Genomic DNA, 12647 nt, shown 5'->3' with positions numbered 1-12647 from the left:
ATTTACTGTAAAATGTTATGACGCAACAAGGTCAGCGAGAAACCACGAGAAATCCGAGCTGCCCGTCTAGTTTGCTTTGAAACATATGGGATCAATTTGCTTTCATAAGACCAAAAAAAGTCCATTTTTCAACCTAGAAATCCTTGCAAAACTTCTTCACTTTGGTAGAATGCATAAAATTGTGGTGGAAACTAATTCTAACCTCTGTGCGTAGTGAGAACGCGTCGTCGGGATAAAGATCCGCTTCTTAATTTTTTTGACGTGGTCACGCCTCAATGATCTCGTCTCGAGTATACTTTTGGCTTCGTTCGGTATTTGCGTCTTCAAAACAGTCCATTTCTATAGGTACAGATTTCATTCAACATGACTTAAAGGCGTTTTTTTTATCCGCGTGCAAATGAAATGATAGTCATTCGTATCGGATGTCCAGCAATCTCTTTTGGGGACTTCTTGTGAGAATAATTTGTTTAAAAATCCCCAGTTGAGTTCAAGTGTGATGTGGTATAAGTGTTAAATTACATACTTTTAACGTTAAGCACTTTCACAATACAATTTCTTCACTTCAGTGATTGTAAAATTCAGAAACTATTCGTTTTCGTATTAGTTAACCGTTGCAGCAAAATATCTGGTCATATGGAAAGTACATTCTAACTTTCGATCAGTGAGACGGCAATTGTATAACTTAATGCGAGAATCAACATATCAGCAAAACGAGCCTTTATTGGCCTAAAGAGATCAACGAAACCCACCTTTATGACGGAAATCAATGCAATGGGGTTTTTTGTTTGCACGGGAATGTTTCATTTTAGCAACAGACAAAACTGTTTCGCGTCATTCCTCACAAAGCAATCTTGTTTATTCTACCACTCAGTGCTTTAATAGTTTGATTTGGCGGTGGCCAAGAATACCAAAACACCTGAGCATCAAATCAAACCTTCCCAGTGGAATTCTTTTCTAGAGTCGCCTAACCTTAATTGCATAATACTCTGCCATATATTATCAAATGAATGAGAGCACTGACAATTGTTTCATGTTGGTATTCTCATAATTGGGCCAATACATTAACTTTCTCAAAATGTGTGAAAATCGTTCGTAGAACTGGTTAATTATGAAAAAGGGAAAGATTTCGCCAATTTTTTTAAGTAAAACAAACCGAATGATAACTTTACGGTACATTGTATACCTACCGGCATCGCAATGGATTTGTTATTCCCCTATGGGAGTGGAGGGGGTGTATCATCCTTCAGGTTTTCTGTTTCTATGTGATCGCGATTTGTGAACGTTTGGCTGGTCTTTAATATACCGGAGCCGAACTCATTAATGTCCATAAAACAAAAGAACAAAGCGTAACAACGGATCCTTTGTCCTCCTCCATTTTAGTCGTAATATATCAAACACGAGAAGGAGTGTTTCATCGGATATCCAAACACCGAGAAGCGAGTTGAAAAACGAGGCCAAAGGCCGAGTGTTTTAACCGATTTCGAGGTGGTTGGATATCTGATGAAACACTCTTTCGAGTGTTTGATATTGCGTCTCAAAGGAATCAGTATTTTTAAATTTAAGAGATATTTGGGATCAAAGTTGGCGACATTTTATGCTAATTAAGACCACATATCCAAACTTCCTTCACGGTAGTGATTTCTTTTGTTTTTGGCTTATGAATTATTAATGAGTTTGAGAACGGTATATGAAAGTCTACCTGAACGTTTAGCGCAGTGTGCTTTTCACAAATAGACTCAACCTTTGCACTATTTCACTGTAAAGCAGAAGTCTGCCTTTGAGATTTAGCTGTAAGATAGAGACGTCCGGTGTGTCTGTCTTTAGTGCTCCGTATCACTCAATGTCGACTTCCTTATCTTGTTAATACGCCGTGCAAAGCCATAGGCAGCTTCCACTTCGCTTATTGCCCAAGAAATCAATCACGAACTTGCTTTGAACTTCCTTAACCCTCTGTTTGGTGGAATGGCTCGTGTTATGTGAAAGACCGGCATTTTTTTCTGGTGGACACATAACCTAACATTGTCACATCTGATGTGCAGAGCGAAACAAATTTACCTAAATGTGCGTGGTACGCCCATTTCGGCATTCGTGCTTCCGGAGGCATTTCCAGGAAAACACAATTCTTTTGTCCGGCAATAAAAACCGTAATGTTTTCCATTTTTAAAGCCTTCAAACTGGGAAGTCAAACATGGCCTCTCACACCAGGAGAGCGTTAATTCAGGATATCTTGAGAAACAGTTTTTGCACCTAGCCGGCAGACAATTCTAAGATTTCAGGAAAGACAAATTTTGACGTCTCGCGGATTTCAAAACCCCTGGATTTCCTGAGTTAAGTCGTAACTGTGATATCATCACCAGAAAGAAAAATGAATGATGCATATTGAGTTTAGGAAACTACATCACGGCCCCGAAAAATTGCCTTCAACTATAGAGAGAGAATTGACGAACCAGTTACATTACGTGCGTCAATCAAGGGAATTTAAACAAGATATTTGCGAGGTTTTCCAGTTCTTCCTCGTAATCTTTTTGATGGGGATTCAGGTCACACGAGGAGACAAACTCTCCTCCTACTTTGGACGGTCGAGACGTGTCATTTCCGTAAACGATATCGAAGACGTCTGTGCACGAATTCGTTTGGAAAAACACAGTAAATTTCATTTGACCCATTCACAGCTCCCCCAGCTGTCGAGTAAAATCAATTTTCTAGTTTCTAAAGAAACTGTGACGAGTAAAATCGTCTGGCGTTATCGAGGCGTTAGAGTAAAACTTTTTTAAGTCTGAAAGGACCTGAAAGGGTTTTCATGTCTAAAATGGGGAAATGACGCTTTTCAGTCGGTAGCACGCGGGACGCGTTGTGCCTTTTCACAACTTGCTTGCTGTTGGCGTTGTTTTCGAATTCGTTGTGATTTTCGTAGCGAAGTTCCTCTTCCGTGCAATTTTAGACCATTTAAGAGAGGAGAATGTCGCATTAGTATGTGAGCTTGAGTAAGGTCAAAGTCCGAGTTTGAAGCTGTGAAGTAATCCTGTCGCCAACAAAGCAATCTTCGATTCCGTTGCACAATCCGGGATAAAGCCACAAACAACATGGTAATTAACACTCTTGTGTAAATAAAATCCGAGAACTGCGCACGCATAAAGCCGCAAAGGCGACAGGGATAAGTTTTCGTGTACGGAACGCTGTCAAAGGGGGCAAAGTCCAAATGAATCCTAAATAGTCGCTGGTTTCATCTATCAGTTATGTTTTTTCCCTTGGAAACGTTCCATCGATGATAATGTGTAATTTTCTTAAAGTCATTTTGCCTTAAATGTTAAAGAAAGGGCATGTTTTTTTTTTTCAAACGTTGGCCATATAGCACTTACATTCGACAGAAATATTTCTTACAAAGTATTTTTAACACTTTAGCACTTAAAATTACTCAATTCAAGGTCACATCATCGTAACATCTTAACTGATTTCGGCTCAGTATGAAGTTTATAGGCTTGAGCAAAGTCCAAAGAGGTTTTATAATGCTCTTATTTCTTAGTAATTGTGAACTAATACCGGAAATATACGGAAAAAGAAGATTCCTTGCCACGGTTTTTCTGACTTCGTTTATCGCGATATGTTTCGTTTGAACAAAGACATTGTTCACGAGAGTGCATTTATCTGGTCCTGTGACTTTTGAATGGCATATAATGTTCAATGGCCGCCCATTTATGACATCCAGCACGAAGTGTGAGCGTTTGCTACGTATTGTCGGTTTTCAAAGTCGCACCATCATCAAAACCAATTAACAAATAAAGTCAAGAATCAACGAGATAAAAGAAGATAAATATTCAAACAGTCTGGCAAAGGTACAGGTCTGTGCGATGCTTCGTGCAGGAAGATATTCGAAGAAATGTTTTACTTCTATTTATGTTATAAAGGCTTTGTATGGAGACGCCTTGTTTGTGTCCCTCTGAGGGGCACAAATATGGCGGCTGCAAGCTAATCAAAACACATGTCATTGAGTTTCGCGATAAAAAGCCGGTAGTCATCTTCTGAGGGCTCATAAACATCAATATGAGTACTTAATTATTCTCGTACAAGGACTGTTCAGATTTCAAAATCTCAATTTTTTCACCGACGTGCATTCTCGGCCGCAATTTCAATATCTTGTCACGCAAAAGCCTAGAAATCCAACCTTAGTTTATCGCAAGACGAAAAACCCTATTAACCTGAAAATTTGTGAAAAGATAAGTCTTCAGTTTTTCTAATAACTAACAGAGGATTGGTAATTACTATTTTTTTAATTTTGGTAACGTCACGTGAAAACCAAGAATAGAGTGTTTTCACTGACACGCAATAAAAAGAAAGAAGCCAAGAAAAAGACTGATACATATAAATCACTCCGCCAAGTGTCAAGTCTGTTTGGTGCATCTTTTCTGGGTTATTTGCCAAAACATGTCACTAAATGAGCGTAAACACGTCTTCTACACCTTGTAATGCTTTATAATTAGCGAAAAATCACAAGGGGAACACTGTTTTTTTAAACCAGACAGCTTTGTCTCAGCTCACTTCTTGGTGTCACGCAAGGCGAAAATTCAAAATGATGTATTCTCAAAACGAAAATAACTTGCGATCAGGCTCTATTTTAGTTTAGCGTGGTACGTACTGTGGAGTTGGCGAAACGCAAAATAGAGTCTGACAAAATACCTCTTCGAACTTCCTTGCGCCCACTTTTTTTGATTGATTGACATGTCCCTTCATCGGCCAATCAGATTTACTGCCATAAAACAATTCTTGGGTTGCACGTGACGTCACCAAAATATGAAATACAAAACTAAAGAGCCTTTTGAATTTTTATCTAGCTCAGCTACAAGAGGTTTTAAAAATATACCTCTTTGCGTGTTTTCAGCTCGGTACCGTGCTTCGTTTCGAAATTAGAGCAGTTTGAATTTCAGAGTTTTTCACAGTGCGTGACATGTAAACATGCCAGTTGCATAAAAACATCGATTTCCCTCGTGATTTTGTGGCCTAAACAGCCAATGTACTAGAAGACGTGTCTATACGAATGTTTGCTAGCTCATTATACAGGAGAACGTGTTAAAGACAGCCAAACTATTAAAATTCCAGATGTTTCTACAAGTTTCGGCCGCCATGTTGGTGTACTTCAGCAGTGCACACCAACATGGCGCCTCCATACTAAACTCTACAAATTTTAGTAATAAATTTCGCCAAATAACTCAAGTACGGAGTATCGCACAGGCCTGAGACTTGGACCCGTTGCTTATTTATTCCTCTTCTATAACATTTCCATTTCTTGCCTCAATTTCTTAAATGGTAAGCGGTTTATGTTTTCACTTGCGTGACGTGCAACCCAAGAACACACGCGTGGACGGCAGAAGCAAGCTATTTTGTTAGGGGTGGCGAATGGTACCTCGAAAAACGTGGGTCTCGGAAAATTTTAGCAGGATCTCGAAATCTCGTTTTTGAATGGTTTGTTCTTACTTTTTTTGAGTCTCGAAACTTTTTACCAGGAGCCTCGGGCTCGGATTTTTAACTAGGGTCTCGGCGAGTCTCGGATTTTACCATTCGCCACCCCTTTTGTTTTGACCAGAGTTATTTTTCGTGGGAGGAATTATAAACGAATTCGAAAGTTAGCTTTGGCTTCAATTTGAGAAAAACAGATTTAAAAAGCATGGGGAATGTTACTTTCTGGACTTTTCGACGACTATATTGCGGCAAAGGCCGGTGTAATTCTTCCTCCAACTTTCACTGAATATGCAATCTTGTAATTTTAATTTTGTTATTGAGATAACCTAGCATTTTGTGGTTGGACGGTATGGCAATAAAGTTTTAAAGGAAAAAAAGGAGAAATGCAGTATTCTTTTAACGTGTTTGCCCTTGGAGGTTTCTTTGGTGATTTTTTTCGGGTAATCTTCAGTTGCAGTGTATTTCTAGAATTGCGCGCAGTAAAATCATCGTAAGTGAGAGGCCCTGCCAGAGGAGTGGGGGGAGGGGGGTCCGTTTCGCTTGTCTAAAAAATCGCGTGTCGGTGCTTTGTCAGTGTTTCACCATGGCTTCACGTTGCTGTCGGAAATTTAAAGAAAGGATGCCTTTTGTCGCGGTTTCACTTAAAGCGCTGTCTCTACTTTTTAGGCCATGTCGCTTGTCGGAATCTAACCTGCGATCAGGCCCATTTTTTAGCTTTGCCCATATGTTCTCTTATGTCGTCGCTCGCTAAAATTGGTTTTTCGTTTCGCCAACTCCACATTACGTACCACGCGAAACTAAAATAGAGCCTGATCGCAGGTTAGTCGGAATCTACCCTTATGGAGAGCCTTAAGAAAGCGTACGTTAATTTTTTGATGGAGTACGAACAGAAAGATGGACTCGCAAAGTTTCGTTTATTTTTGGTACAACTGGTCTCTCTGGAAATGTGCCATTTTAGTTTCTGGAATGCGAGTTTTCAGTCAACTCAACTGGAAATATTATGAAGCAATCTTGTTTACAAATTGTACAAACGAACCATATCATGAAGCCGTTTGAGATTCAGTTATGCGAAACATGCATTCATGTAACTTGCGATTTTATCAGCATATATACGTCATTTGTCTTATCCAGGAAACCAATATGCGTGGAATTTCATTGCCATTTGAATGAACAAGCTATTTAGCCTTCAAAACATCGGGGAAGTGTGTGCCAAAGTACTTTCAACCACACGATCGCAGAGCTCGACAACGGAATCGCTATTTTCACTCTTTCCAGAGATTCAAACTCGATTCTGGACAAGTTATGAGATGTTTCACATGGCATATCTCAATTTATACAAATAAAATCAAGCTGCACCATCCACGTCATTGTAAGAAATAAAGGCAGCAAATTTCTTCATACGCTAATGGCAGATCAGTCTAAGGACTTCGCGAGAGCTGCGTGCAATCACCACGACGTTTTCACTTCCGGCGTTTTAACAGCCAAATCAGATCACGAGTTTGGTCGGCCAAATTGGAATTCTCGAGAGACTATTTTAGCGAGCGATGACAAAAGAGGACACATGGGCGAATCTAAAAATGAGTTTGATAGCAGGTTAAACGAAAAACGCTTCAGGACCCAAAACTGGTGAAAAGATTTACTTCTAGGTAACTTTTTACCTGGTATCGACAAAAAACCTCGCAGCTTTGACTTTAGACACTGTATTTCCAAAAAAGGGTAAAGGTTAGCGTTATTTTAGGTAAGGGAAAATGCAGCAGTTTATCGTTACTTGATCGGCATTTGGAGGAGTGAAATGTTTAAGGACGGTGCCTACTATTGTTATTGCGCATACGTTCTGCGCATCTCCAGATAGTCGGATTTCCTATCGGTAGTGCTTACTAATGCAGGGATATTTTTGCGCAGTTTAAAACTATTCGGAGAAATCAGAACTTAGCAAGTGCTCTTGCTATCCAAAAAGAAAATTGGGGGTAGCCATGCATTTTTCAGAGATAATTAAACTTAAATTTGGAAAGGAACGCCATACATTGCTTTGTATTTTAAACCTTTTTACTAATATTGTTGATTAATTATCTTTCAAAAATGCGTGGTTACCCTCAACACTTGTTGAGAATGCTTTTCTCGCATATATGGGAACAGATCAAGGGGACACCTCATGATGCTTGCGTGCACTTCTTGACATCTGACAAGTACTGTAGTCCGAAATAGAGGCCCTTGGGATAGATGCTTCTGTTTGAACAATGGAAGTAAAATGGCCACTATGCATTACCTATTAAAAGCGTTTTTGTTGACCGTCTGTCTTCTACTTCCAACAGCTTGCGGTTTTCTCGGCTTCAATGGAGGTGAAGCCTTAGGAAAATTAAGAAATGCTGGTCAAAGAACCATTGACGAAGCTGGAAGAAGAGTGGAGGAGTACAAAGGCAAGCTAAGCGAAACATTGGAAGTAAATGGACAGGCTATGGCTAAAAGGGGACAAGCCGTCAGAAACAACCTCGAGACCTCCCTGAAAGGAGGGATGCAGGCTTTGCAAGAGGGAGGACAAGCTCTGAGAGAGAATATCGAGGAGACGTTGCAGACTGTGCAAGATAAAATCAAAGAAGGAATGGAGAGAGGACAAGAAAAAACACAGTCGCTAAAACAATCCTTACAAGAGGGAGGACAAGCTCTGAGCGAGAAATTTGAGGAGAAGTTGCAGACTGTGCAAGATAAAATAAAAGAATTAAAAGAGAGAGGGCAAGAAAAAGCACAGTCTCTAAAACAATCCATCCAAGAGGAAGGACAAGATTTGCGAAATAGTGTTGAGGAGAAGGCCCAGTCTCTGAAAGAATGCATCCAAGGAAAAAGGGAAGCATTTAGCAAGAATATGCAAGAAGGGAAAAGACACCTGATGAAGAAAGTTCAGAATTACGTACAGTCTGTGAAAGAGTTCCTGCAAACTCAGAAATTAGCTTTAAAGCGTAAAGTGCAAGCAGGTGAAAAGTCCTTGAAAGCTACTTTTGAAGAGAATGTCCAATCCCTGCAAGATAAAGAAGCCGCCATGCAGAAATTCGTGGAGGAGACTTTGGAGGCTCTGAACAAACGGAAAATGGCGCTAGAGACGACTCTCTATGAGAAAAGCAAAGCTCTGCAGAACTCATCGGAAGTCATCGCCCAGTGCAGAGAGAAATTGGAAGACATTTGGGAAGACGGGCAAGTAAGGATGAACGAGATGTTGCAGGAATTGAAAGACAAGGTCAGTGAGCGCCAAGAAGAAATGAAGAGGATGATCCAGAAACACAAAGAAACAATCAGCAAATTGATAAATGAAAATAGGACTGTCTGGCAATTGAATTCAGATGAGGCTAAGAGGGTAAGAAACTGTTCCTTAAAAGTTAAAGAATGAGAAAAAACAAATTCCCGAAATAATTAAGGATGCTTGAAGTCGATAAAGGCAATATTCATCGAATACCTGCTTTAAAATTGCTATTAACTGCCACCTGGAATTGTTCATTTTGTCATGTTAACGATTAGGACGATTTTGTTAGGCACCTGCTCCCAAGGTTTCATTTTGTTTTATTAGTCATTCTAGGAAGGTTTAAGGCTTATTTCGTTTCTTAAAAGTGGATCCAGCTGTTTTCTAGCACCCCTGTTTGCAACCAGTTTACGCTTGCATTAGTGTTACTGGGTTTTGTTGATTTGGACGTTCATTGTTAACTTAGCTCTCTTTTGCCGGACAGAGATTGTTGAAATTCAAGAACACGGCCTCGGAAAGTCTGGAGCAGGTATTGGGGCAGATCAGCGCCATCAAAGGGCGACTGTTGCCAAACAAGAGTTCAGATTGGGAGGAGACAATGAGAGAGCTGAAAATGAGTGTGAAGGGTGTTATGCTGTAAGTAACTATTTAATTGAACTCCCCTCTTCCGATAGTTAACAAGTAGTCAATGAGCCCGAGTTGGATATGAGATGGTAAAATAGCCAAAGAGGCGCGTAGCGCGAATAAAATAATCGTTGTGTTAAGTTTTCATTAAGTTGAACGCTTGCACCCTTGAAAATAAAAGCCTAATTTGATTGATTTTTACAAAACGACCGGAAGTTTATGTTTCCGGTTCAACATTCCCATTTTTTTTTATAGAAAGCTGCAAAATCTACTTTTTTCCGCCATTGTTTCCCGGGAAATTCGCTTCAGTCTCGCGCCATATCAGGCCATACGGTATATGAGCTGATGACCGAGATTGAGTAAAGGAATCAGAAAGCTAGAAACGCAGTCGAAAATTTAATAATCCTTCATATTTTCATCGTTTTAAATGATCGTTTAATGGCACATCGCCCAATTAGACTGAGAAGTACCTCAAAGGCGCTCGTCGCTTCCCAGAATATAAGATGTATAATACAAACACGCACCATACAGCTGTAGCGTATCCAGCTTACAACCTTGCAGAGCTCATGAATGTAACAAAAAGAACCTTCTCTCAGGAGTGATCAGTATGTAAATTCTCTTCAGAATTTCATTGAAATGTAAGTCAGGCATTGAGAATAAAGATTATTATCAGCTTAAGAGGTGTGATCTTGATTATAACACCAAATTCTCATGACCACCCAACAATGAAATATATGGTACTAGTTAGGAGAATGAACGTTTCGATCTTGAGAATGAAACGATTCCCAACTACGACTAAAAAATCACTTTTTTTTCTTCAAATTGCGAAGGTATGAACACCGTCCATAAATGACATGGGAAAACCGGAGTTCCCGAAGGAAAATCTCTCGAAACAGAGCGAAGAATCGACAGACTCACACCCACGCGTGTCTTTAGTTCCGGAAACCGATCACCACACGAACCACTGTAGTGGAAGACTCCCAGTCTTCTTCATCTTACTTTTAATCGTAATTGTACAAAGGCCTTGACATTGCGTCTGAAATATTGATTCTTTTTACCACAGGAGCCTCAAAGATGTCTTGCACCAAGGAAAAGAAGCGTTGGAAAGTGTCCAGGAGGTTTTTGAGACAACCATCCCCCCCACTGAATCTTCAACAGAAGAAAACGAGAGTGAGGGTGTTATGGGAGATCAAACCGTCGAAGAATCCTCTGAAGGTAAACGCTATTGGGCGGGTGGCGGTATGTAGGCTGTAAGGGGCTGTTTCACGGTTTTGCAGTTCAATTGGTATAGTTTTGCTCGCCCTTACTCGCTCTGCAACTCAACGTTAATCCAGAAAATGCTTTTAAACAACACGAATCAAAACTCCCTGACAAAGAATGTCGCCGAGCATACAGAATTTAAAGGGCTATGACTCATAAAATGATGTAATTTCACGACACCGGAAATGCCTAAAAAGTAGAACGACACATTGCAATAACAACTTAAAAACTGTTGAACAACATAAAAGAAATACAGCAAAAGGAAAGAGAAACGTGGATGGGCACAAATGGACAAGATTGAAACAGATAGTATTTGGGTAATCTTGAAAAAAAGTCGGCCCGACAATTTTCAATTTTGTGGCAGATCACTTGGATAAAGGTGGTTTTTGCTCAGAATCATGTTGTTTGGGATGTAATGATAATTTTATCAGTAAAGGAATTCCGCATTATTATTTCCTAGCTCAACCAAAGATTTCCCCTAAACACCATAAAGTAACGTGACCTCTTTCAAAACGGCGGCCAAATAAAATATTCTTTTGTTTCAATGCTAATAAGCCTTTCTAGCCTCGATACGACGAGCAAATTTCAAAAGAATGTAAAGGTGTTGAAGCTACAAACAACTGAGATAAACTTTAAGAAACTGTGAGGGTGAACAGTTTTCAAAAACCGCAATAGCAATCCGTTTTAATATTTGTCAATTTTGCCCATCCCTGCTTCCTTTTGTATTTGCCGCTTCAGTCAAACTCTCCCTCAGTGTTTTAAGTAGTCATTTTTACGTTTCGCTTGATTTTGTTGCCAATTCACAGTCGCAGAATTTGCTCCTTAAATTTCTTGACACAACCGCTTTTGAGTTGCTTCTCGTCCGTATGTTATATTATTCTTTTGGTCACTCAGTGTACCGCATCTTACTTATACATTACATGATGTCTTGTTTCCTCTCCACTCATGGTTGGGATAAACCTGATTTGACTACGAAATCGCTCTCATACAAAATAGTTTTTTGATCTCATGAAAATGGAAAGGGTCACATTTAGGAATGGAAGAAGAATCATGATCTAAAATTACGACTCTATAAAAGACCATTTCTGGAAGCTTCGTTTTTGAGTGGGTTTCATGTGGTACCCCCAGTGTGCGCTGCCAGGTATGAAAGTTAACTCCATGTTTCTCCTACATGCAACATGTTGACTCAAAGAGACCCAATGCCTTGCCGATCTTCCTTTCTGTTCCCTTCCCTTTTTACCATTTTATATAGACCACTCATGCATCTATCATCTACCTATTTTTATAAATACAGGTGATTTGAATAATAACGAAGGTGAAGTAGTCAAAGAAAGCTCCCAGGCAAGCGAAAAAACCACCTCATTATGGAAGGTTCTCCGCCGGAAATTGAAGTCGTCACAGAAGGCAGCTTCCCTGAGAAGAAGGTTATTTGGCGAAAGCCAAAGAAGTCAGAAGCGTCAGCCTTAGAAGACGACTTTTTCCATACTGACTATTTTAATCATTGGACGTTGATTTCGTTAACTTAGCATACAGGAAAATTGATTAATTAAATGATTTTATACAGTTCGGATTTAGGGTATTATACTTTTTCTTGCTTAGATCGCCGGCGGTAACAGCTGTTTTGGTTTTTAAGCTCTGGACAAACTTCTATTCATATAAGATTGTAAAGTGTCGATCATCCCTGGGGTTAACACGTTTTCGATCTAAAAGGTAACGTTCTTAATTCAAATTTGAGATTTTTTTGAGAGGTCCCGTTTCGTACGACTCACCTAAAATTGTGTCACTAATAAATCTTGTTTCCATATAGTTCTGTGAACCACAAAACTTCTTTTCAGTAAAGGAAGTACAAATTAATACCCGAATCCGGATTTCAATTTGTTTATGTAGAATTCATGGGTTTCATTAATTTTTTTTAGAGATATTACGTGACGCTTGTATTGTTATGTTAACTCGTTACGACAACAGCAAAACAATTTGTAAGATCTCGATATTCGTGTGTTTTGGGGTTTTTTTTGGGAGTGAATTAAAGCATTAAGCCTGTATTCGGTTTGTATTGAAAATACACTTTGAAACCAGCTGA

At 39.5% G+C, this 12647-nt stretch overlaps 1 protein-coding gene across 1 annotated transcript in view; it reads left to right on the top strand.

The window, feature by feature from the left end:
• Window positions 1-12647, top strand: part of LOC137974694 (uncharacterized skeletal organic matrix protein 6-like) — a 13029-nt gene extending 382 nt beyond the window's left edge. The window contains exons 2-5 of the mRNA XM_068821631.1: window positions 7767-8800; window positions 9168-9319; window positions 10371-10522; window positions 11862-12647. Coding sequence (XP_068677732.1) covers window positions 7767-8800; window positions 9168-9319; window positions 10371-10522; window positions 11862-12034 — 1511 coding nt within the window. The 3' untranslated portion in view covers window positions 12035-12647. The remainder of the gene's footprint in view (window positions 1-7766; window positions 8801-9167; window positions 9320-10370; window positions 10523-11861) is intronic.

Source organism: Montipora foliosa, chromosome 11 (assembly GCF_036669935.1).
Source record: "Montipora foliosa isolate CH-2021 chromosome 11, ASM3666993v2, whole genome shotgun sequence".
NCBI lineage: Eukaryota > Metazoa > Cnidaria > Anthozoa > Scleractinia > Acroporidae > Montipora > Montipora foliosa.
This window is presented reverse-complemented; position numbering and strand designations above follow the sequence as displayed.